At 32.9% G+C, this 27,813-nt stretch overlaps 1 protein-coding gene across 2 annotated transcripts in view; it reads left to right on the forward strand.

Moving 5' to 3' along the window:
- The window catches only part of NCAM2 (neural cell adhesion molecule 2), a 496,037-nt gene that overhangs the window by 376,592 nt on the left and 91,632 nt on the right, over positions 1-27,813 (forward strand). For both annotated transcript variants that reach the window (XM_044379816.3, XM_057306777.1), the window contains exons 10-11: positions 17,647-17,834; positions 22,394-22,490. In XM_044379816.3, coding sequence (XP_044235751.2) covers positions 17,647-17,834; positions 22,394-22,490 — 285 coding nt within the window. The remainder of the gene's footprint in view (positions 1-17,646; positions 17,835-22,393; positions 22,491-27,813) is intronic.

Below are 27,813 nucleotides of genomic sequence, written 5' to 3' on the forward strand. Positions count from 1 at the left end.
GCCTGACTCAAGCAGTTACAATCTCTTATTTCTAAAAAAGAGTGAAAAAGAATCAAGCTATTTATAATTGATACCAATCATATTTACTATAATAGCACTAAAGTTAAGGTGTTTAGATTAAATCCCCCCTTTCTTTGAAATTCAAAACCTCTTTTATGTTTCATCTGAAACAGATTTCTTGGCTTCCTGCCAGTTCATTTTCAACATTTCAAAAGCATTACCCTTACTAAGAAACATAGGTTGAACTAAAGTTCTAATTTATAAAACAAAGGAGATAACAGGCATGTGATATGTGGTTTAATGCAATAAGCACCGATTACATAGTACATTTGATTAAAATTAGAATATCATTAAGTATTGTGACAATCTACTCATTGCATATAACCTGTTAATTAGACTTAATTATTTTATGCAATAAATTTAATTTAGCAGTTACATGATAACCATGCATGTTAAGAAATACTGAATTTTTCATTTACATTTTTTTTCTTATCCAGATCTCTGCACCTGCTTTTATTTCTTGTTAGACATAATAGCAATATTTTCATACATTTTCTCCTGTGGTGTAAAAGCACTAGGAATATCAGAAACCTTTAAAGGATGTGCCAATATTAATTTCTCTTATAACAGACCCACGTTACTTCCATATTTACGTGCCTTTCATAGAATTGATGTATCTTTGCTTTATCACATAATTCTTCTTCACATTTTACAGTCTCAAGATAACAGTGATTCTAGTAGCATGATCTGCTGCATGTCCAGGATAAGGTAGATAAGATGTGAACAGGACTTTAATATTTAAAAAATAATCTTAGTAAATACTTTGAAATTAGAAAAACTTGTTGGCCATAGTAGACACACATTTATATCTGCGATTGAAATCTTGTCTTATGGTCCTAACTTGTATACTCACCATAATACATTTAAGCTGTTCAGACTTTAAAGAAGATGGCTTATTTGTAGAAATAAGTTGGTTCTAATGCTAACAACAGTTTAGGTTTTATATCCAGTATGATAATTTCAAGGACACTATCTGAGAGAAATACAAAGCTCATCTCTATGTGCAGAAGATAAGAATAGAATATTAAGAGAAAAAGGTAAAAAATCTTTTACTGCTCAGGTGCATTTTTTTAACCCAAACTTTATATGTATCCCCTGGGAAAATTCAAAATACCATGCTCCTCATGTAAAGATACCATCAGTTATTCTAGTCTTATCACATTTTTGTCTATCTCTGATAGATATCACTTGATTCACATCAAATCATTTTGCTCAAATGTACTTCAGAAATTATGATGATGAAAAGTTAAGGAATTTTAGGAAATATCAAAAAAAGAAATAAAAATAGTCATATTGCGTAACTACTGGATTTATCACTTCCTCTTGGCACCTGCTTAACTTAACGGCCCAGAAATAGTGAGCTCTGCCTCCAGTTTGCCACAGCTTCCTGTTCTTCCTCTGGATAGAGGACCTTGCCCCAGGAATCCCAGTTCTCCCTAGCAAGTGAGTGTCTTAATTTGAGCTGCAATAACGGAATACGGTAGACTGATTGGCTTAAACACAAGCATTTATTTCTCACTGTTCTGCAGGCTGGAAGTCCAAGATCAGGATGCCAGTGTGGGCAGGTTATTGGTGAGAGCCTTTTTCTGGTTCTGTCCTTCCATGGCCTTTCCTTGATGCGAGTACACAGAGACACCTCCTTTATCTTCCTCTTTCCTTAAGGGCATTAATGCTGTCATGGGATTCTACTCTCTTAACTTCATCTACAACTAATTACCTCCAAAGGTCACTACCTTCAAATCCCATCAGATTAAAGATTAGGGCTCTCACCTGTGAATTTGAGGTGGGGTAGGGAAGGTATGCAAACATTGAATTCATAGCAGTGAGCTTTCTGGATTTGACAGGGATCACCTGAGAGATGGAACTCGTGCAGAACCTCACAGAGCGAAGCCGCCCACCAAGATCACATCATACCAAGACTTCACTGTCTTCACTGAGTGTTACCGTCTTGAAGATCCGGAAAGATACGCTCAGACCTAGTGGCCAACGGCTTACAGCCTGTCTTAGTCCCTTCAGGCTGCTAGAACAAAGTGCCATAGATTGCATGGTTTATAAACAAATAGAAGTTTATTTTGCATGGTTCCAGAGGCTGGAAGTCCTTGATCAGAGAGCCAGCATGGTGGGTTTCTGGTGCAGCCTGCAACTTCTATTTCTGTCCCTGTAGGATGGAGAGCAGAGCCCAGGAACAATGCTGTCTCCTGACTCTTACAGGGCACTGATCCCATTCATGAGTGCTCCACCCTTATGACTTCAACTGCTCCTCATCATCTCCCAGAGGCCGTGCCTCCCAATGCCATTATATTGGGGAGCAGGGTTGCTACGTGTGAATTTGATGGGGATGGGGTACAAACATTCAGTTCATAACAGTGCTTCTCCACTTTCCTCCTCTTCCCTACTATGTGATGCCAGTAGATTTACCTTTCTAGATTGGCTACTTTACACCTTAGTCCATAATAGCATGGCCACCAAAAGGCCAGTCCAACAACTTGAATCCAACCAGCCAGAACTCTGTGGCCATAAATCCTTTCATCCTCTGAATTCTGTTCTTTAATTTCAGTGGAGCAGTGGCAAGGACAAGTTTTTCCTAATATTATCTGTGTATTCTTGATACCTGTGCACTGACTGAAGTCAGCTTTTGTTTGTGATGGTTTAAACTAGACACTAGTTTTTCTAATATATTGGACTTTACAAAAATATTTGAATGCTGTAGTATTAGCACCATCCTTAGATTTTAATGAATCTGCTAGATGTAATTCTAGGACATTAGTCATTGAAATTATCGAAACTTCAGCTTCCTGATTTGTAAAGAGGGAGAGATGTATCTAAACTTGTTATTTTATGAATTTATGCACGCTGAGGTTAGAATCTTAATTATATGTTTTTTCACTCAACAGTATTTATCAGGCATGTACTACAAGCCAAGCACTTTTCCAGGTGTTGAGCATAGAGAATTCAATGAAGCAAACAAAAATGACTTTATGAGCCTTACCCTCTAGCAAGGAAAACAGACACTAAACAAACAAAGTAGCAAGATCTATAATATGGGACAGTGGGAGGGGCCAAGGAGAAGAAAATCGAGCAGTACAGTGAGATGTATCAGCAGCTAATGCCACAAAAATCATACATAATAAACACCCTGAAACTCAGCTGCCCTTGATAAGAATTCTCATGCTCCACTGGAACCAGCTGACGCAGGCAGGCTTTCTATAGGGAGCTCTGTATCAAGCAGTGATGCTTAACTCCATGCTATGGGTCCAATAACACTTGTAACCAGGCAGAAGAGGTGACAGCTACAGGGAAGAAGGCGTTTCATGGCAATGGCAGAGGTGCGAGAGAACAAGCCCCTTAACAAAAGCTGATTTCAGGTGTCTGTACATGTCACATCCGGAATGTCCGGTGGCTAAGCCTGTCACCAGTCCAATAGGGGAAGGCACTCCTATTGAGAGGGCTTCAGGAGCGAGTATCTACGGCATAAGCAAGCCATATCAGAAGCGTATATCTGTGAATGCTAGATCATTTTAAAATGATACTCGAGTTTGGGAAAACATGTATATTTACATTTTTCTCTAAATTTTTGCTTCAGAATTGTATCATCACATATTGAATAAGAAAAAACAACATAATTTTCACTACATTGTTTTAAAGATGTTAAGGAAGTAAATGGTATTTGTGTATCTTCATTTAATAACCTTCATAATAATTACTCAGCTTCGTAACATTTATTGTATAACATTAGAAGTAGTATATTATTAGTGCTTTTCAAAGATGCAAAAAGATTGAAGGGGTATACAAATATTGCAATATATCTAGGAAGCTAGAATCTACTTATATGGATCAGCTTAGAAACTATCATAAAATAACATATAATTTAATGCAATTATAATTTAAAATGTGTCATAGAGACTATACAAATGAGCTAATAGAAAAAAACACACACAATCCTCTTAGAAATGTAATATCATAATATTCTGAAGAAGTAGAAACTAAGATCAGATAATATTGATTCTGTATCCATACAATTTCAAAAACCTATGACTCATTTGCCTTGGTACATTTACTCACATAGATCACTTTATTTCATATGTTTTGGGTCTTCCGGAATGAAATGTCTTCTCTAGTATTGCTAATAAGAGAAACCGTGTATGCCCCTCTGATGAAGATGAAGGCTTGATAAGAGCAATTCACCTCTTTACAATAATTATTTTTATCACCCTTGTTATCTTAAAATGCGTCCTCTGTAACAGGATTTCAAATATTACTTGTTAGATACAAGTAATTCAGTGATAATCCTGTTTGTTTAGGAAATCTTGGATTTATCTTGGACTTGCCAAAAACTCCCTTACATATTATAAAAGCAATTATCAATGTACTCAGCCCAATACCATAGAAGGTATTCTAATTTTTGAAAATTTTTTTTCTGTGATTTTCTCAGATTTCATAATGTGATGAATTTTTGTTCCCAGTTCTTGTGAGTCATCAATGCTAACAATTGATTTGACCATTTTTCTTGCCCTGAGCAACATTTTACATTATGATTGCTTATTTTAATTATTTTCCAAAAGTGTTATTTTAGATTTTTATCCAAGAATAAAAACTAGATATGTAAAAATTCCAGATCATGTCCTAGTAAACCAAGATAATAATTTCACTTGAATATGTACACATTTATTTTAAAATTTTATTTGAAATTATTTGATGTGCACAATGAAATATTCTTTCTTAGAATGAGTAGAAATGTTTCCACTATAACATAATATGCACAAAACCAAAGCCAATTATTCCTAACATCTCTCTTTTTCTAAAGTGGGGAGAAAAAAGAAAGAAAGTAAAAGAAACACATATTTGTGATTTTCCAGAAGCCCTCTGGGAAATTCCAACTATTTAGATAATGTAATAGATATCTTTAAATCTTTATTTTTTTCTTCTAAATTTAGAGATTTATTTTGGGAAAACAAAATCAAAAACCCTTCCCAGATTTGTACACCTGCCTGAATTAAAATTGTAGGTGACTGAGAAACTACCTGGTTACCTATTCAATCAAATTGACAATAAAATAATTTAAAATAAACATAAAAGGAAAAAAATGCTTCCTTGATCAAATCTTTGTTATATAGTGGTATTTTCCATTCAGACTATGGTTTACAATGTGTCCTTGTTTCAATATTATGTTATTATTATTTTTTGAGATTTTATTTATTTATTTGACAGAGAGCACAGAGGGAGAGCTAAAGGGAGAAGCAGACTCCCTGCTGAGCAGAGAGCGGGATGCGGGCTCAATCCCAGGACCTTGAGATCATGACCTGAGCCTAAGGCAGATGTTTAACCAACTGAGCCACCCAGGCTCCTCTCAATATTATTTTCATTTAATTTCTCTACTTCTTAAATCCAATAATATCATTATAAAACTGTTTATTATTTATAATACAACTTTTGTACATAATATAGTACCAACTGCTTGATACTTATTGCCATATTCATTCATTAAATTAGTATTTATTTAATGCTTACTGTATGCTAGGCAGTATATTGACCCTAGGGAAACACAAATAAAGAATGCACATTTTTTAGCTAAAAAAAAAAAAAAAGCTAAAAATGGAGATCCATGTCAATATTATTTTAGGAGAGGTTGTACATTTTTGTTTTTGTTTACTATGAGTCAGTGCTCTGAAAATATGATTCATTTCCAGTCATACTTAAATTGTGTTTATTCCATTTGGCTTAAAATATTTTGCTATGTTATGTAAAACTAATTTTTTTTTAACAATAGTTTATCACCTCTTTAAATAAAAAATGTTCTAATCAAATGCACATTAAAAATATTAAAATATAGGGATTCCTGGGTGGCTTAGTTGCTTAAGCCTCTGCCTTCCGCTCAAGTGATCAAGTTCCACATTGCATCAGGCTCCTTGCTCAGCGGGGAGCCTGCTTCTTCCTCTGCCTGCCACTCCCCCTGCTTGTGTTCTCTCTTTCCCACAAATAAATAAATAAAATATTTAAATATATATATATATATATATAAAATATATGTCAATATAAACAGTAGTTAAGCAGAAAGAAATTTTATGTAAGTCCAATTAAATACTATGGGGGCACCTGGGTGACTCAGTCAGTTGGGCAGCTGACTCTTGATTTCAGTTCAGGTCATGATCCCAGGATCATGAGATTCAACACCACCTTGCAGTGTGCACTTAGCAGGAGTCTGCCTGAGTGTCTTTCCCTCTGTCCCTCGCCCCACTTGTTCACATTTGCACGTGCGCTCTCTCTCAAATAAATAAATATTATAAATAAATAAATAATAAATAAATAAATAAAATATTATGGTTATTTGAACTTTAAAAAATATGACAATTTGATACCAATTTTTATTCAAGACATTTAAAGGAAGGTAAAAGAGTTTCATGTAATTCCCCACATTTCAGCCTTTCAATTAAGAGGCAATAAATATAAAGGTAAAATAGTGATGATAATTCCTAATATAATTGCAACTAAATTTGCTCATTACATAATATGCTTAAACATTGCTTGACAGGTCATAAGCACCACATTAACTGTTACCAGCATTATTATTTCTAATGTTGCTATTATTATTATTACTATTATTATTATTGTATTATGGCAATAATACTGAGAGTTTTTGTATTTTGTTTTTCATTATTGTGACCTAGACATTCCTTTATGCTTATACTAAGCCACACTCTAGAATGCACAATCATGCACTTTTAGATGTAACAGTGAAAATGTTTTAGTTTGTTTTTGAAATTTTTTAAGTCATCAGTTTTTGGTAAGTTCATGAGGAATTAAATGTACTCCATATAAAATTACTAACCTAGACATCAAATTGAATCACTACATCAAAAATGTACTTTTAACTTGATAGGGCTTTCTTTTCAGTTCTAATAGTAGTGACAAACTCCAAAATTGTTTGACATCAATAAGAACAAATTACATAACTTACAGAATGTGCTACGGTTAAATCAGATTCTGAAGAAACAAACATTATCGTTATTTATAAAACAATTTTAACACTGCTATGTCCGTATGACCAATCATCCTTCTTTTGACAATTCAGAAATTTTTTACAAAAGAGATCCACTTAAGCTTTGTTTCTTAAATTTCTGTGTAAAATTATACATAATAATAATTTAGTCCTTAAAATACTGTAGCTGTATGGAAAATTCATATAAAGCATCCATAGAGGAAAAAATAACGATAGGTAGTAAAATACCTGTGTAGTTATGTATGATTTAAGGAAGAGAAATATTAAGAAAAAGAAGAGTAGTAGTAGAATATTCACTGTACCTATAATCAAGCTTTTCTTATTATCAGTGATAATTATATCACTAATATCAGTCAAATTAAAAAGAAACCCAGTGTGGACTAAGAAGTCCTGTATAGGCATTATCTTCATATGACACTTATGACTCCAGGGTCATAAAATATGCTGAGATTTATGCATAACTTGGTTGTTCAAATTTGGTACAGAAAATGCACATTCAACACTATGGTCGTTAATTGGCAATCAGCATACATCTAATTTAGTATTCCATGTAGCCACTAGAATTCCCATGGTACATGGACTGAGTCCAGTTAATTGCCATAGCTGATTCTGCCTATGAGTGAACATGCAGTAGAGCTCGATCTATGAAATTATTAATTGAATTATCCTCTAAATGTGCCAAAGGATATATTAGTTTTTATTCCCTTGGTAGTTTCCCTCAGCATAAATCAAATGAGAAAAATTCAATGACTGAAAAAAGCATCAAGGTGTTTTAGATATTAAAAAAACATGTGCAGTTAATTCCTAGTTAATTTAAGGGGCTGGCTTCTTCACAAAATAAGCAATAAGAGACAATGCATTACCAAAGAATGAATACTGGATTTAAGTCCTAAATTCTGCTCTACTAGGAAATTGAAACACATGTCAGTATACCTTTCCTGCTCTATGAAATGCAGTGATAGTATTTAGAATCCATACTTACCTGGATTCTCACTCATTTATTTAACTATTATTTACTGAACATCTACTGAATGGCAGCTATAAATTCAGGTGCTGTACAGACCTGTGAGAAAAGCAATATTGTCCTTGCTCTCGTGGAACTTACACTTTAATTCGGGAAGTGGAATGCATTAAGATGAAGTGTATCAAAAAGTGAATTGACAAATGGGAAGCTAGTGCAAAGCGCTAAAAGCAGGACAGTAGGTTAGGGATGATGAGGGTCTCAGGATCGAAGTTAACTCAAATAGAGACAAAGTAGACACAGAAATAGGCATAGGCCAGCTAACGTGGACCTTTATAAATCTTCATAAAAGTCTTTGATTTCAGAAGTGTGAAGAAAATCTTATAGAAAGGATTAATCAGGATTGTGAAGTTATCTTAAAATAGAAGCTGGTAGGCTAATAATCCAGTAGGAGCACCTTCTAAAGTTAACCAGGTAATGATGGCGGCCTCAACCAGGGATGTGATAGTGGCAACGGAGAGAAGTGAATGGTATTTTTATATAAACTGTGATTATTGGTGAGGAATGAATGTCAGACTTTTAAGAATATTTTATTTTATTGTGGTTCTTAAAATCTAATACTAAAGAAAAAAATTTGAAATTTTATACCAGAAGGTATGATGATTAGAAGAGGGGATGGTATTTCCTGGCAGTATGGAAATTATTTGGAGAGTGTGCAAGACAGATTTGCTATAATCCGAATACAGTTTTAGAAGGGCAATACGTGTTGTGCCATCAATATGATTTTCAAAGACAAATTCATTTTTCATTGACTGTAAATCTTACCCTATTATGCTTTTCAATTTGATTCACAAAATGGATAGTGTATAGTGAGTTTGTGTAGTGAGTTGCCTGATTCTATTATTCATGAACCTTTGGAAATTCAGGTCGAAGTTTTTTATAGTTCAGATCCCAGAGCCTGTGTGCTGTGTTTTGTTATCAGCTTCTGCCAGCTCATGAGCAAGCAGAATTCAGGAATCCTGACCAGCACTCAGCAAGAAGTAAGACTTTACTCAGGTCACAGGTACCAACCACAAATAAACCATTGTTCAGAAAAATGTCCTCAGAGCCTGAGAGGCAATGACAGGAAAAAGTGACAAGCTTGCATTAAGCAAATAATCAAGGAGGGAAGTTTCGTGCAGTGTCAGGATTGCAGTGATGAGTGCTGGCTGCATGTTCAGCCCTAAGTCTCAGCCATAAGGCAAAAAATAATATAAATACATTTACCAAACAAGAGTAACTTGGCAGTCTGAAGGCAGTCTTAAAAGGTTCTTTAATGTCTCCTGGTATACCTGGAACACACTTTTCCTGATCCCCACTTTGAGAAAATGACAAATTCGGATCCTGACACACTCTGCTGTTTCTTATGCTGGAAACTTCAAATTAGAGATTCAGTCAAGGTCATGGATATGAGTGCTGTTGAAATATCCTAGCTCAGCTGCCATTTGATTAAATTTAAATAATTTCTCTTTAGAGATCTTTCCATTGTGATAATAGCTAGGAGAACATTTTGATTTTCAAGGTCTGTATTCATTTTGCATCCAGTTTTACATATTCTCCTTCTCACAGTCTGTGCAATAATGTATATGGTCTTGTTAATCATATATCCATAAGTAGAAGGTATAGGAGCCTGAAAATCATGTGCTTCCCAATATTTTCACCGCTAAGGAACTCACATGATTTTCTCTCATGCATTGTTCAGTTTTAAAGATACTAACTTATTAAAATGATATTTAGTAAAAAGGATTATTCTTCATTTTCATTATATGCGTACATGTATATGTATGGAATTACTTGTATGTGTATAAACTCTCAAACAGAGGCTTTTATAAACATGAGAATAATTAACATTATCCTGAAGGATTTATAATTCTAGCCAAAAACAAATTTCACCTTTATATGGTCCAGTGCTTCTTTATATATGGTTAATATTATAACCCTCTCTATATATTTTTAATTTGTCCAAGACTCCTGTTTTCTGTGTTAGGAAACTCCTAGAGATTAAAGAAACAAGTTCAATTATTCTATAAAGAAAAAAAATAAAAAACCCACAGCTTAAATTAATAAATAAAAAATCAAGGTGACATAATTGCTCTCTGGCAGAGGTGGGTCCTGAATCCAATGGCAGGACTGACGCTATTTCCAATATAATATTCCACTTATAAACAGCAACTGCAAAATTCTGTCTTCCATTGTAGTCCAGCCACTATTTGTGTGTCCACATTCTTATTGTCAGGCTTGATGTGACAATCCATGGGAAACAGGACTGTATTCATCATATTTTATGTGCTCAAAAAATGTTAGAGGTAAGGGGTCATGATCTTCTGGAAGTTTTCTTTGAGCACCCCCTGCATATCCTAATTAGGTTCAGTGCTAATACCTTTGAGACAAAAACCCGTACCCATTCCACTTCCATTGTACTACATATCGCCTTCATTATAGTTATGTATTTCTGCATCTGCCTGACCCACTAGAAAGGATTCCCTGTTGATATGAATCCCCCACATTTTAGTAGTACTTAGCATAAAATAGACACACGATAATAATTTGGGATAAGTAGTGCAGCAGCTATCTTTCTCAGAGCAGTGCATTCCAAATCTTTAAGAGGAAGCCTTAGGCATCTGATTTTTTCCCCACAAGCTCAAAATATGATTTGATGAATAGCCAGGTTGGTGAAAGTTTTATACCTAAACAATTATAGCCATACTTGCTCATGGTTAGCTTAGAGTCAGTGGACATAAATTTTGATATTTTGACTGGAGATGTGCAATCATTCAATGATTTTAAAAATTGCAGTATTTTATTTGGCAAGGCACCCTAAATATTAGTTAAAATGTCAAACCAAATACAACTAAACCATAAATAAAATGTTAATCATTCACAGTAGTTCATGGAATATACTTAATTCTTAAAAAAGTTATGGTAGAAGTTATTGTTTAAGGGATCAAGTACAATGTATGATATCATAATACTGAGAATTGAAGATGAATTTTGCCCTTTTGATAACACAAGAAAAAAATATAATACTGTTTTTTAACTCTCAAGCATATTACCTCATATGCAGTACCTTGAATTTTTAAAATATGAAAATGAAGCCATTTATGATTTAATTCAAAATAATTAATATCTCTCAATAAATAAAACAGCTTGAAATTTCCCTGAAATGTTGCATATATAAGTGTTCACACCACAGCAAACACACACACACACACACACACACACACACACAAAGGTTTGTAAGTTCACTGAGACTAAAAAGCATCAAAATTAGAATTTCACTCAACAGAAAGGTACCAGTATTTATGTTTGCTGTTTTTAGACTATGGAGAATATTTTGCAGTCACATTTAGTATTTTTTGCTATATTCTATGAATGATATTTTTAGTAACAAAACCCACTTAGTTTTCTTTAAATTCTAGAATATTCTTTTATTAGAGGCACTGTATACTCAAGAAAAATATACTTAGGGGCACCTGGGTGGCTCAGTCAGTTAAGTATCTGCCTGTGTCTCAGGTCATGATCCCAGGTCCTGGGATTGAGCTCCGCATAGGGCTCCTTGCTCAACAGGGAGCCTGATTCTCCCTCTCCCTCTGCCTCCTACTCCCCCTGCTTGTGCTCTCTCTGTCAAATAAATAAATAAAACCCTTTAAAATATATATATTTGGACATTAACAAAATATCTATAAATTGTAATTATCAGATTCAGATATGAAGATATCATACTCAAAATGGCAATTGCATAGCACATGTTAGGAACTATAATGTTGGAAGCAATGTAACACATTTTCAACTCTTAATGTTTTGAAAAGGGATAACAATTTAATTTCTTCATAAATATCCTAATAGGAAGTTGAATATTGAGCTCAACTTGGGAAATTCTTAGGAATTTTCCTGATGTAAAAAATACATAATAAATTCATTTTTTAAATATGTATTTATTTATTTGAGAGAGAGAGAGAGAGAGCAGGGCAGAGGGGCAGAGGGAGAGGGAGAGAGAGATTCTCAAGCAGACTCCCCGCTGAGCTCGGAGCCTGATGTGGGGCCCTGAGATTGTGACCTGACCTGAGATCAAGAGTCAAGACACCCAACCGACAGAGCCACCCAGTGTTTAAAAAGCAATTATATTCAAAGGCATTAGTAAATATGCTCATTTGGGTATTAAATTTATTCTTTATTGAGATACTGAATGATGTCTTCCATTTATTTTAGGAATTTTCCTTTTAATGCAAGACTTCAGTTATCACAGATCAAGAACAAAAGTGCTGTGGTTAGCATATTCATAATTTCTTAACCACAAGAGGGCTAGACAGCAAATTTTGAGATTACCTTTGAAATACCAATCTTATATATAAGCAGTAACCAAACAAATTTTGTACACCACTTCAATATATCTTATTAATTCCAAATGAAGGTATATTCAAATTTCCAAACTGGAGCTTAGGGGATTATCTTTGACTTTCTGATATTGAAACAATGGATTAACTTTTCTCTCTGTTTACAATTTTAAGTAAACTTATAGTTTATTATTTTAGCTTTTTGTGTCTTGATGCTGAAATTGATATAAGTGTATCTGTGCATTGTTTCAAGTTACCTCAAATTATATAATAAGCTTAAGAGAACATAAAAATTTCAAGAAGATGGGGGACCTTATCTTTCATGTTCAGCATTTGATCCCCAATACCCAGAAAGGAACACAGGATGAAATCAGGGAATATTTATAAGATGTAAAGTCTACCAAACAAAATACACTTTACTGTCTTCTTGTCCTTGTTCTTCTTTTCCTTCTTCTTTTCCTCTTCTCTCCTCCCACCCTCCTTCACTCTTCATCTTCCTCTTTCTCCCCACTCCAGGTTTTGTTATTTTTCAATTCTTAATGTGAGGTTAACTTTCCTGCATTTTCATCGAAGCACCCTTTATTCAAGGATATGTTGCTAAAATGTGATTCTAATTGTTAAACCCTTAGTGCAGAAAATAACTGGCATGCCCCAGAATATATTTCTTCTTACATCTTAGCTTCTCATATATCAGTAGAGAAATTGGAAAAGTGGCCATGATTTTAATTATCTCATTTTATTGGCATCACCTAGAAATAAGTGAACATGCAAGTGTGCACTTGTTTCAATCAAAATTTTTTCTTAACTGTATTACATATTTCCTTTATTGTTTGAATACAGCATATAGGACTAATAAAGTACTTCCTTGATTACTTGGTATATCACTTCAAACACTAATTTCACTATCAATAATCTACAGAAACCACTCATTGAAAATGTACTTAGTTACTAATGGAATAACTGGAACAGTGGTATGGTTTCATAATACGATCATAAAAAGCCAAAAGACTATGGGTTGGCTCTGCCACCACCTTTCCAAATATCCCAGAATCAGGTTTCTTTTATGCAGAACAAAGATTTGCAGATGACATTCATGTTCCTTTTCAGATATTAGATGCTATGAGATCTGTCCAGTTCTGCAGAACTTGAATGACCATGTGCAGAAAAGTACTACAAGTTTAGCTTTTTCATACATAAATATAATAAATACAAAGACTTCTTCACATAATGAGAATCTGATGAAATCACACACGGTTGTATATAAGTCTTTCTCATCTCCCTGTCTGAAAGTCTGATTGGGATAAATTTCTTTATCATGCGATTGATTTAAAAAATTGTTTAAAAAATAAAATAAATAAAAATTGTTTAATTCTAACAACTTCAACTATACAAAATATAGAAAATAATTTAATAGTTCTTAACACCGCCATATTTGCTCCAGATCTTTGGGGTTTTTGTTTTTTGTTGTTGTTGTTGTTTTTCTTTTAAAAGGAAACAAGTTTTTCTTTAGTTACCTTTTTTTTGGGAGTGTACTCTATCTTTTGTCAAAGAGAAATTTTGCTGACACTTAAAAATGGTAAGGAGGACTTTATTCAAGTCTATTGCAATGGGGATTAAGACTATTGCAATAGGAGAGAGAGATTGAACTCAACTCAGAATACAGCAAGGACAAGTGGGTACTACAGCCAATGAGAAGAAGGGCAGAAGTCAGTGTATGGAAAATTACTAAGAGAAACTTTATTACATTTCAACTATAATGTGCTTCTTGCTAAACGAGCCTGACAAAATTCTTGCTAAAAGCAGGCCACGGGCACGGTGGATAATAAAGGACCTGATCAGATTTCAAAGATACTCGGATATCAATGGAACAATTCCCACTAAACAGACGTAGCAGGATTCTTGACTAAAGGAAGAAACAGACCAGGGAAGGGCCTGAGGACAAAGCCAAGTCCTTATAGAAAGGCTTATAGAAGCCTGACAAAATTTTATCGAGGAGGGCATTGTTGCCACTCTCTTTGGTTCTCATTGTGACCAGAAGCTTTCTAAAAGGACTCCTGTCCTTTTCCATCCAGTGAATGACATATTTCATCTTGCCACTAGGCAAGTTTCTCTGATTTTTTCTTCTACTTTGCTCAGATAAAATGTTCTTCCAATAGGGTTATTTCTGCTCATTGAAATTTGTAGAATATTTTATTTTGGACTTGAATGGGATTTGGGGGACATACAATGCCTTGAGAGAAATTTCCACTACTTTATGTCCCATTTATGCCATAGTCCTCTCTCTTCCTCCTTCCCCCTGCTGTTTGATTAACTGCCAAAGTTTATTTCCTCTGCAAAATATTTGAAGGCTTTCATGATATGAAAGGCCTACTTTTTACAAAGGCCAGTGCTCTGAAAACTACTATTTTTGATTTATCAACATGAAATATGGTTACTGGTTTTTAGCCTGAAGTTTTCACATGTTGTCTGTGCCAGAGTCACATCCTTCTTCAACCAGGGACCCAACACTAATTGTGAGATTTTATTAACATGCCAATCTTGTGCCAGTGAACATTGCTGCCTTGCTACTGGTATGGTATCTACAAAGCATGTAATGTAGAGGAATTTACTTTATGTTTTATTGTAGATGGAAGTTATCAATATTTTCTTGCCTCACTCCACAAATACATTTTTTAATGTGGCTTTCAGTATATTATGCATTGCCTGTAAGCATATTTGCATTCAACATCAGTGATTCCAAATTAAATTCCTACTGAGATCATCAGGCAAACAATTAGCAGCAATTGTTTGCTTTTGTAGAAAAATCAAATCTTGCCCTAAGTTAATGGCTAAATTATAATAATGTAACACATATTCACGCAGATTCCACATCATGGACAGAGTAGACTGTGAGTCAGCTATTAATAGTTCCTATGAGCATGTATGATTTTCGTATTGGGCTATATTTATATGCAAATAAATTTTCCATAAACCTTTCCTTAGAATATTATAATGTTGAAGAGATTATATTTCATATTTATTGAGTAATAAAATGTTTTCTAGCTAGAGCTCGAGATACAGATAGAGATATAAGTTTAGCTTTTGATTCTGAATATCCGGAAGTTTGGTTTCTCTTACAATTGCATCCCTAATTAGTTACATGTCCTTAGATTTTTTACTTGATCTTCCCAGGCCTTGAAAAAGTTAGGTTTTTTTTTTTCTTTTCTCCTTGAGAATGCCTTCTGTTCAATTTAACCGAACTGTTGGATTGAAAATTCATTGACTGCTTAATTTCAAGTGAATTCGATGTGCAGTTTTTAAGAACCAAGTAAGCCTCCAACGCAATGTAAGCTATCAGGTATATAATTGTGACCGTATCTTAACCCATAAGATTCAGATCATTTGGTGGAGAAACAATAACGTAGATCCTTCCACTGCCTGTTACCATGCTGAGGGAAAACATAGACTCTGTGGGAGCACAGAGTACAGAAGCTCACCCACAACCGAAGGTCATGGAAGGGCTGTGTTTAGGAAGTGTGGAGCTTGGTTTTGAAGGCAGCCAGATGAAGAGACGGACAGGCACATTGCAAGCTGAGGGAAAACCACAGGCAGATACGTCTGTGTAATATTTAGCTCATCTAAGTGCCAACATGTGTTATTACTTATTTAGACAATTCTCTTTTGAGGAACATTAAGCTCTTTCGAGTTTTTGTTAAGATAACAATCCATTAAATGTCCTTTATATAAACTTTTAATATTTCTACTTATTTTCTCTGGAAAGATACCTAAGACTGGGTTGCAGAAGCAAAATTATAAAGCTTTTTAAGATTCTTTATCTTCCTGAGGAATTGTTCAAATTGTATTCACTTCAATAATGTATGATAGGATCCATATCACCAAAATGTTGCTAGCACTGAATAATATAATTTTGTTCCTGGGTTGAATGGTTATATCATGAATGGTCTCTGGTTAAAATCACTGCAAATTCCCATCCCAGACCTACAACTTAGAATAAGCTTGACAGCTCTTACTCCATATCCTTCACGCTTACAACAGGATAACACCTTCCTCGCAAGGTTGTTGAAAAGATAAAATAGAATAAAATGTATAATCTTACTGTCTTACATAGAAAACATTCAATTAATATTTCATAACTGTGTGAAATTGGCATTATAAACACACACTAAAACAAATACAGAACAAGAATTTTTCAATTGTGCATTTGTACTACAGATTATAGTTCTTATGTATCTTATATAAAATCTCTTGAAGCAACAAAATTGGTGTAGCTCATTTTTAAGTAATTAAGGGTAGCAAAACAAAACATTTAAGTTAGATTACTTAAGTCAATAATTTATGAAGTGATGTTAAGTTTCAAATAGTTAATATTAGTAACAATAATCATATAAATACCAGCAACATTTTAGCTACCACTTAATATAGGACTTTGCTTTTATGTAAAAATTTTAAAGGTGAGTCCTTTCAAATAATTATATAGTCAAGATACTGAGACTCAAAGAAGTTGTGATTGATTGGCATTTGTGCTACATCATAGTTCTAGAATGGGGCAAGACTAAAAACCATGTTTGTGTGTCTTCACAATTAGGTTATTTCAATAAAATAATATAATAATATTGGCTGTTTTCTCTTAACTATTTTTATAGATGTCTGATGTAGGGTCCGGAGAATTGACAGAGCTTCATAGGAACTGATTAATTTTCAATTCAACTTTGTGGATTAAATTAAATCATCTCTGGTTTAATTAAAACTGGATATGATATTTCAGAAAAAAAATGGTTTCTTAATTATGATATTGACATTTCAACTTAGATTTTATATGTTTCAAAATATTTGATAGAAGAAATTTTATGAGTAAGACAAGATTTAAAAATGGCCACTGATTTTTGTTATCCTAAACTCACACTTTATAATGAGGTTTGTTCCAGAAACAGATTTCACATATGTAGATAGCTATTATTTAACTGGATAGATAATTCTTTGTCAGATTATTAAAAGCAAATTCAACTCTGAGCATTAATGTTTCATATTTTAATAATTGGATAACTTTAAATATTTGTATATTAATTTTAAGATTATTTGATGAAACAGTCAAATAACATATTTTCATGAGTTCCAATGTCACATATTAAATATATGAAATTAGAATTGCTGTGGCTTCTTTTTGTAGTCAAGCGGTAATTACTATTGTTTATATTAATCAAGTGATTATTTATCTTAAAGAAAAGGTCTATAAATGTACGTTTTTTGCTTTACAGATGCTCCCAAGTTTATATCAAACCAAACAATTTATTACTCTTGGGAGGGAAACCCGATCAATATAAGCTGTGATGTGAAATCTAATCCACCAGCATCAGTCCATTGGAGAAGAGAGAAATTAGTCCTGCCAGCTAAAAACACCACTAATTTAAAGACGTATAGTGCAGGGAGAAAGATGATATTAGAGGTAAGTCTTCATGTACATATGAATGAGTTGTATTATTTTAGCAGTTACCTACTATTTTGGAATATATATAAATATGTTAATATAAATGCATTTATATATGTTTATATTATGTAATATATATACACATACAAATCTTATTGTGTATCTTTCATGTGTATTCACTTAAAAAGTAAATTTTATGCATTTGGATCATGGCCCATTAATGATTAGTATCTCACTCTTTACTTGTATAGAAATAGGAGTGTATAGCAAAAGCCATTACTTTTCATAATTTTTTTCTGGAAAAAAGTCAGTTATATCAGGAAAAAATAAGGTGAGGGAATGAGTTGTTAAGGGCCAAAAGTACTGATACTAGCTATTGATTCTGAGATTATGCCTTCCTTCTAAGACTGGCATATATAATTTTTGGTGAGTACGTATTTACAAGTTTCTGAATAAACCAGATTTACTTGTTCAATGCCTCATTTCATTTTATATTTTAAATTAAGATTGTAGATAATTGTCTTTATACTGCCAAGTGCCTGGCCTTTAAATTCTGTTTGAATACAATACCTTTTATTTATTAACTGTAGATTATGTGTGTGTGTATCAGTTCCCAAAGTTTGTGTGTCTATGATCACAAACATGAATGCTTCCAACTTATGCTTTCAGTACAATTGGAAATCTCTCTCAAATAGCCTTATTTGAAAGGATGCTATGTTTTTCCTTGTAATTCAATTTACGTACATTTTAAAAATGCATGTTTTAAAATAACGTCTGATGCTTATAATGCATTAACTTAAAAGGTGTTCTCATTGGTGCCTTCTTAACTTTTCTACCTGGTAATTGGACTTCATGAAATGCTAGGTTGATAGAAAGATTTAGCCATCACTTCCCCAAATACTGGATAACTGATTCTTTGCTAATTAAGCAATTGTCTTAATCTGTTTCTTTTTTTAAAATTTTTATTTGATTTTATTTATTTATTAATACAGCCAAAAAGATAAGAGGGTAGGACTCTAAAAGGAACTATTTTTTTACATCGATTTTCTAGGCCTTGGGCAGAAAGGCTTTGACTATCACTTTTGTGCCCAACAAATACATATATTATAAAATATTAGTAAGGGAAACCTCTGTGCACACCACCCATTCCGAAGGATTTAAACACCGTGGAATGGGTGATGTCTAAATCTGTTTGAATTTAAATTGGTTTCTTTGTAACTTTATTAGAAGAACTATTGGTGAATTGACACAGAGATCAATTTCATAAAGACACTTGGTTAGATTTAACTTAAAATTTAGGTATTTAACCGGTTGAAAACTGAGGTTAGGTTTAACTTTAGTTTTGGGCGCTGTGTTAGGGTGTTCAGACTGCCATAATGAACACCACAGACCAGGAAGCGCAAACAAAGGATCCTCCTTCCCCTCACATATTTCTGTAGGCTAGGAGTGCAGGATCAAGGTGCCGGAGGGTTGGGTTTTGGTGAAACTTCTGTGTTGGGCCGCAGATGTGCCCTCTAACCAGACACTCACATGGTTTTTCTTCTGTGTACATAGAGAGCTTTGGTGTCTTGTCTTCTTATAAGGACATCAGGGCCCATTTTTATGTTCTCATTTAACCTCAGTTACTTCCTTAAAGACCCTGTCTCCAAATAACATTAGAGGTTAGGGTTTCAACATATGAATTTTGTGGGGTGACACAATTTATTCCGTAACAGGTAGATTTAAGTTCATGTTTAAATGACAGACTACTCTGTAATTTTGGCTTTAGTTCATTTTACCACTTTTCAGTTTCTGGGATAGGTCATAATTCTCTATAGTCATTGTCAAGCAGCATGTTCCAAATCTGACATTTAAATATTTTAAACATTTTATATTTAAATATTTTATTCATATAAAGCTCTCACGTTATTTAATCTTCTGCCTAAATGGCATTCCTCTCCACCCCAAAGTGAAAACTAAGCAATTTTTTTTATACATACCACATGATCTGTTGGTTAAAGCATTGACCTAGAACATATACTTTTTATGTGTATACTATTTTTTTAAATTAAATTAAAATCGTGAATAAATAACTAATGGATAGCTAATACAATTTAAAATAAAACAAAATAACAATAACTACAAAAAAGAAAAAGCAATGATAAGTATTAGTAATTTTGAATTAATAGCATACTTATTTGCTTAGTACATTATCATTTTTTGTTTAGGGATGATTATAGTAGTCACATAATTGCTAGTTCTTAAGAACATATAATACAACATACAAAAATTCAGTTTGCAATTGATAACTAGTTGGTCAATAACAGATTTCTTGAATTGATTTTTAAAGTTTTTCCTTTTTCTTTGAATAAATATGTAAAAATTAATCTTCTAAATTTATGAATTTTAAAACAAAATATTCCATAAATTGGATTGGTGCCAATAAAATCATCTGTAAAGGTGATCCATTTTTTTTTTTCCTGAGCACTTCCTGAGGTAATAAGCCAACATTTTAATATCTGGGCAAAAACTGACGTAGGAACTTTCTAAGAGGTTGATTGGAATAATATTGTGCTTTTGATCATCTGTATTATTCCTTGTCCTAAGTAAAAGGCTTACTATTAAATATATGATTTTCTCACCAGGGAGCCCATAGAAAGAGGAAATGAAGTTTAGGAAAAAGACTAGTGAACTCCTTTATTAACATTGTACTCCCAGCTCATATTTTGATGTTCAAAATTATATTTGTTGATCTATTATATACTATTAAAGCCCAGTATCATAAGTAATCTTGGATTATTTTAACTTCGTATTAAAATGTGAAAAAGTGGTGTCGTATGTAGATGTTCCTAGCACTTCCTGGACAAATATCAGCAATAATTGGTATATTTCAAACATTTAAATATTTTTAAATTGATGTTTTATAATATACCTTTGTTGTATAATATTTTATTTTTTGATAAAATTACCTATTATTTCATTGTGCTGGGGTTGCACGTTGCATTCATACTGCTTTCCTAGAACGCATCAAATAGGCTGCACGGCACATGATTTACCAGGTTATGTCTAGGTCTGTGGGATTTTTTTTTAATAATTTGTGCTACTAGGGGTGTTTTCTGTATTTATTAATCATACGACATGATAAAGGAATTATTTCAGATAAAACTGTAAAACTTTTATCTTTTGATAGGTGAACTCCCAGAAAAAATGAAAACATCCTGAATTGAGCCTTTTAAAAGTTGTTCCAATGAAACTGGCTATATTTAAATTACTTTTTTGATATTGAGGGGCTGCACAATAGTCCTGATTCTTTGTCATGGCCATCCTGTCTGCCTTTTATCAGTACAGTGTGCATTGTTTCCTATGGACTATACAAATAACTCTCCTGTACCTGTAAAATGGAGAAATTTGGGGGGCAAATTCCTTTCCCACTAGTAAAATTATTTCCAAGTTAAATTAGCCTGGTTTATTAAAAGCTGAATGTAAGAAAAATGAATGCTTTAATCACTCAGGAATACTTACATAAGAATGGTTGAAGCCTCTAATCCTTAAACTTATGATCTATTCTTAGATAGACAGCTAACCAGAGAATGAATGACACAGCTTTTTTGTACTTTTTCAGAATTACCATCTTCAATGGACCTCAAAATTGCACTTTTAGTTAATAGCCTCCCATTACCACAAAATCATTTTCCCCCCTTTTGGGATAGAGTTGAAATTAACAGCAACTCTTGTTGTAAGCATATTCTCTCTTAATAATAGTTACCGGGATTGAAAATTATATCTATTACTATCATCAAATCTCTTTTCTGAATTGATACTTCAGAATTTCAGTACATTAGAATTACAGGGTTGGCCCCAACGTTCAGCAATAGATTCCTGGGAGGTTAACTTAATTACGGACTTCAAATGTGTAAGGACTGAGGTCAGCTATTTTCCACCTAAACTGAAAGAGAATGATAGAAATTGAACAGAAATGGAGGCAAGATACTATTATTACCCATCAGGATAATGTGCCTGTTACAGGGATTGCTACACAGGGGCAACATTTTCTTCCAAAATACCTTCCTGGAAAGATTTTTTTTTTTTTTTTTTTTAGAATGAGTCCTCATCCTTCATTAATATTTCGTATTCAATAAAATCATGAGGGGGGGAAAAGAACTGATGTATTTCCAGCCTTTCATGAACTTTAAATCTGCTTGACTTTAGGCTAAAAAAGAAAACGAAGGGTTAATTAACCATGCTTTTGGTACAAGTGTTCTGTTTTCAAGTTTATGTCTGTGGCAACTGCAGAATCTATATTTTTCAAACTGTGTACTACTTTCTGAGTTTTACATCACAAATATCTCTTCTTATTCAACAGATATAATAAAATGGTGGCATTTGTCTACCGAATAAATTAATAAACTATATTTCACCTAGTCCTGTGCAAATATAGGTCCATGTATTACACTTTTTGATACAGAAAAAAAGAGTTATAGCAAGGAGTTGTGAATAATTGAACAGGTGTGAAGATGGTAGGCATACTAGGGTCTGTTTTAAAACTGCCATGATATTGTTTTAAAATTGTTAAACTTCTATTATTATGATTATTTTAGATAGCACCTACATCTGACAATGACTTTGGACGATATAATTGCACAGCCACTAACCGTATAGGAACAAGATTTCAAGAATATATTCTTGCTTTGGCTGGTAAGTATAGCACAATAATTTCTGAGATCTCATAAATTATTTCTACAAGCAAATAGCTTCATTTTTGTAAGTCATGATATAGGTTATTATTAAAAAGAATGAACCTGTGCTTAAAAATTTAGGACAGTTGCATTTGACAGATACTGAGGATGTAGAAGATATTTACTAATTAAGATTAATTTTAAACCTTGATTCTGATCCCCCAACTTTACTAGTGAGCTATCTACAAAAGAAGTAGGAAAGGTATGTCTTAAGAAAACAAATTATATTTTAAGTAAGAATCCTACCAAAAAAATTAAAAAGACATCTTAAGAGAAAATAAACTAACCTATTTTAAGATCCTAAACTTGAAAGTACAAATAATAAGCTTATTTTTAAGGCAAATAGAAAACTTAGAGTTATATAATTTTCATTGAAAACTGTTGCATTTTGTATATGAAAACATTCTAGTTCTTCCCCAAAAGCTTAAAGATATTGAAGTAATAACATGTAGATACAATTCATTTTAACTAGAAATCCAGTTATGTGTTTAGTTGTATAAATAAATTACATATAACACACACATATTTATTTCTAGAATTTGCATTATGTTTTTACAAGACTGATTGGAAGTCTGAAAATATACATTGTAGTATATTTTGCATAGCTCTGAAGATACAAAAACATGCTTTATTGTCTTTTAGGACTACATAGAGAAATGTCAGAAAATTATTGTAGTGTTATGTTTTAAAAGAATAGGTAACTTCCATGAAAATATTTTAAAGTGTTTTCTAAGTAGGTTCTAGTATCTAACTATAATTTTACACAAAGAAATATATTTACTTCTATTGATATGTAAAGTCATGTCATTAGTTGTAAAGACCAAAAGGGAAATTTAAAAGTTTACAAAGCTAATAATACTCAAATTATTATGTAACTGAAATCTGTTTCTCCAATTCAAGTTTTGCTACACTGGAGAAGGGAGAGAAGGGACTGTGTGAAAGGGCTTTAGGAAAGAAAGGAGGAAGGAAAATATTGGCATGAGAGGGAATTTAGGGAGAAAAGGAGGAAGGAAGAGATTAAGGAAGAAAGGAAATAATGAATATTTATCACCTACCATGAAGTTTTTAGAAAATTAATCTCAATGAAAATCATAGGAGGTAAACTCTCCACATTTAGGCATATGAATAAACTATTACACAAGAAATTAAATTCTAGGAAAATGAAATGTGCGAAGTCATTTCAAAATTCATTGATAATAAATTGAAGTGAGCATGATCTGTACTTATCAGAAGCATTCACTATGTATATAAATTCCAAGCCTCAGGAAATTAGGCAAATTTTCTTCTGAACTTTTTTATAAATAATAACAAAATATGTAATCAGTCAGTATGTGTATATACAATTATATTAGTACTGATATACACTTTTACATTGCTTTCTTAGAAATGATGTAGGTTTGTATAAGTAAACTTGTTAATGTAGTTTAAGTGCTTTTTAAAAAATTTTTAAGTGCTTGTAATTCTAGGAAAAATATGAAAAAAAGAATATATTCATGAGATTTTGATATCTTATTAAATTCTCAGGAAATATTTAATGTCTGTATACATTCATATCGCACATTTCTTACTATAATATTTTTCATTGAAAAATGTATTTGATACCTATCCTCCTAATGAAGATACTAACTTAATGAGTTTCCCTCAGCCCTAAGCATAAAAAAAAAAAAAATTGGAAAATGTTCACTCAACCTTAGAGCTAAAATGTTATTGGAAATATGTCTTGAATACTGCAAATTTCCTAATATTTCAAAAGTTTGTGACAAATACATACCTAAAATTTGTTTCAGAAAGAGATAGATTCAACTGAAATTATAAAAGAGATATAAAAATAAATTAGACCCTGAGCCTTAGGTGGGAAACATTATGTTTAAACCTCAGCATTTATAAACATTGTTACTTTGATGGGGCCTCTTTATTTAATGCTTACAAAATTTAGTCTTTCCTGAAGAATTTGAACAATGAAAGTGCAATGTGATTTTAAATAAAATGTAAGAGAAATGTTATGTAGAAATTTAAATATTTCAAAATAGATGTCAATATCACAGCTCAATATTTCATTAGCCTATCTGACCTAGTAAAAGGTCCAGATCATTTGGCATGTGGTATTTTATACTGTAACAGATTATTTTGATTTAAAAGGGCAATAAATTAAAACAGTGACAACTGCACATGAAATTATGTGTTATATATTCAGAGAAAAATACAAGAAGAAGCTACCTTTTTAACTTCCTTTGTTTCAAAAATCTTTTCCTTCCTTCATTTCTTCCTTTTTTACCTCCTTTACAATTAAGTCTTACATCTGAGCAAGGTAGACATCTATATGCAGGTGGTGACACAGCAGCCTACCATAGGGGGTCAGACCCTCAGCAGAGTTAATAGACTAAAGAGGGATTCAGTGGTCTAGTGTGGGGTGTTGGAGTCGAGGCAGGTGAGAAGGATTTGCATGTGCCAAGACAGAAACAGCAACCCGGAGAGGAATGTTGGAACCTAATCGGTGTAAGGAGAGGTCCAAGTAAAGTGGTGGGTGCAGTGATGGATGATTCATTTCTACAAGCATATGGGTAACATCAGTATTTACATAAAAATACAAAAACGAGAATGACCCTGGGGTAATGGTTGGGTATTGGAGTTACTAGTGTGAAGTCTGGTTTTAGTGTATGTAGGTAGATATCGAAAGGAGAAAAGAAGTAAAGGGATATGTGTGTGTGTGTCTGTCTGTCTGTCTGTCTGTGTGTCTGTGTGTCTGTGTGTGTGTGTCTGTGTGTGTGTATTCAGTCATTTCTACAAGGAGCTTTTTGTCAGGAATCTTACTTAGAAAATAATTTCTGTATATGTAAGTTATGATTCACTAAATTCTATACCTGAAACCAATTTTACCAATTCCACACCTGAAACCAATTTTACTGTATGTGGTAACTAAATAAAATTTAAATAAAAACTTGAAATTAAAAAAAAAAAAAAAGAAAAGAAAACAATTTCTGAACTAGCTCTATCCAGGGAGGTCTTGGGAACTCCAGCACCTCAACAACAAAGAGCAGACATGGCTGGCATCCACGTCTTGGTTTCTAAATACTATTCTTCACTAAAAGTAACTAGGGTTTCTTATAAAAATGGCTGATTCTAGGACTGAAACAAAAAAAGTACAGGATAAGCCTGAAACAATTTGTTTTACCGAGAGGAAAAGAAAAAAAAAAAAAAAAAGACACGCGTCAAAAACATCCATCAACCATTTTTAACAAATACCGTAATACAAATGAACTCACCTGAGGGGCATCAGTGGTTGCTAATGCAGGTATATGTTGAGAAAAAACTTAGCAAGTTAGATGACAAAATAAATAAATAAATAAATGGAAACACTTTTAAAGTGCCTACCCCCAAATTATTTTGTAATTACAAAGGAAAAACAGCAACATTACACTTGTAAGCCTACCAGATCCCACTTTAATTAAGTGATCAAAATTAACATCACCAGTAATGAGAAAATTAAACTTGGGTGCTACCAGAAATAGGCAATGAGAAGAATATAGAATAACAATTGTAATTTTCCTGCCAAAAATGCATAATCAGAATCTAGTATGAGGAAAGAGAAGACAAATCCAAATTGAAGTACTATCTACAAAATAACCAGCATTCAGGTGTCAAAACCGTGCAAAGGAATGATTAAGGAAACTTTCTTTATTAAAGGACAGTAAAGATAACAAATAAATGCCAGGCCTGCATCTTTTGTTATAAAGGACATTACTGGGATGATAGGTGAAATTCAATTGTAGTCTTTGGATTAGCTAGTAAATTAATTGTTTTCTAGAGCTTATGTAGAAGATTGTTTTGTTATAGTAAATACATACTAAAGTTGGCACCATGTCAACTTACTCTAAATGGCTCACATTAAAAAGATAAGTTCTGTGCACTGTGCTTACAAATTTTCTATAAATATGAAATTATGTTTTTAATAAAGAATAGGAGCACCTGGGTGGCTCAGTCGGTTAAGTGTCTCACTCTTAAAGTCAGCTCAGGTCTTGATCTTGGGGTTGTGAGTTGAAGCCTTGTGTCAGACTCCACACTGGGGATGGAGCCTACTTAAAAAAAAAAAAAAAGGTAGGAAACTAAGGCCAATAAACAAATACATCTAAGATACAGTAGCTTCAGAAAAGCAACATAACATGTGAATATAGGTAGCATTCTCGATTAAAAAAAAAAATCCAGTCTTTTGTGTGTGTGCATACATAGTTTCTATATATGATCTTATAAATGTTTTAAAATATTAAAAAGAATTTTTGCATATTAAATCATCATTGATTCACAACCGGTGTTTTTGAATATGGAGGAATAATTTTTACTCTAAAATATAATAATTTATTTAGACACCTTTTTAAATATCTTAGTAAGTGATAATAGCACTGTTCTTTACAATGGTGGTACAGTCTTTATTTGGCAGGATATGTCAGTGTATGGAAATTGGCGTATAGACACCACTTATATTTGAGAGCTGGATATTTCACCTCTATGCTTCCCACTTCATTTGCCTTTATCTCTGCTGGGAAAGAACAGCTTGATAAACTTCTAGCAAGAAGACGCATAGGAGTGATTAGCTAAATTGAATCCTGAGTAGTCATCGACATAATTCTCAAAGTAGCTCAAGGACACACATGAGATATTATTTATACTTATTTTACAGAAGAAAGATACATTCAGAAATTAGGGCAAATATGTAAAAACACAATTTATTATTACTATTATTATTATATCTATTATGATGATTTCAATAATAAAGTAGGATAAAATATTGGCTAAATCAAAAGTCTTCTATGAGTAAAGGGTCAGTGGAAGGGCAGCACCTTTTTTTTTTTTTTTCCGGTCCTATTTCCAACACATGATCTTAATTGGCCAAGTCCTAATTTTAACTCCATTTTTGTTTTTACATTCTCACAATTAATATCAAGGAACTTAAGTCCATTTTTCAAATGATTTTTTTTTAAATAAAATACATTTAACTGTGCTTGGATTAAATCCGAAAACCCCTGAACAGGATCTTCCTATTAGGCCCTGGCTTCCTATTTGGGACCAAGGATTGGTTCAGCCCTCTTTGGTTTCTACTCTATCTTTAGAAAACTACAATTCTATGGGAAATATCAGATATTTCCCATATGTGTTTGATAACCAATTTTGTTATATTAACTTTTTTATTAAAATACCAAATACAAATACAATTAGATGAAGAGAGGGACAGAGAGTTGTTTTTTAAAAAAGACTTCTTCATGAATTTTTTTTTCAAGTACACTTCT

The sequence above is a fragment of the Ursus arctos genome, unplaced genomic scaffold, assembly GCF_023065955.2.
Source record: "Ursus arctos isolate Adak ecotype North America unplaced genomic scaffold, UrsArc2.0 scaffold_4, whole genome shotgun sequence".
Classification (NCBI taxonomy): Eukaryota; Metazoa; Chordata; class Mammalia; order Carnivora; family Ursidae; genus Ursus; species Ursus arctos.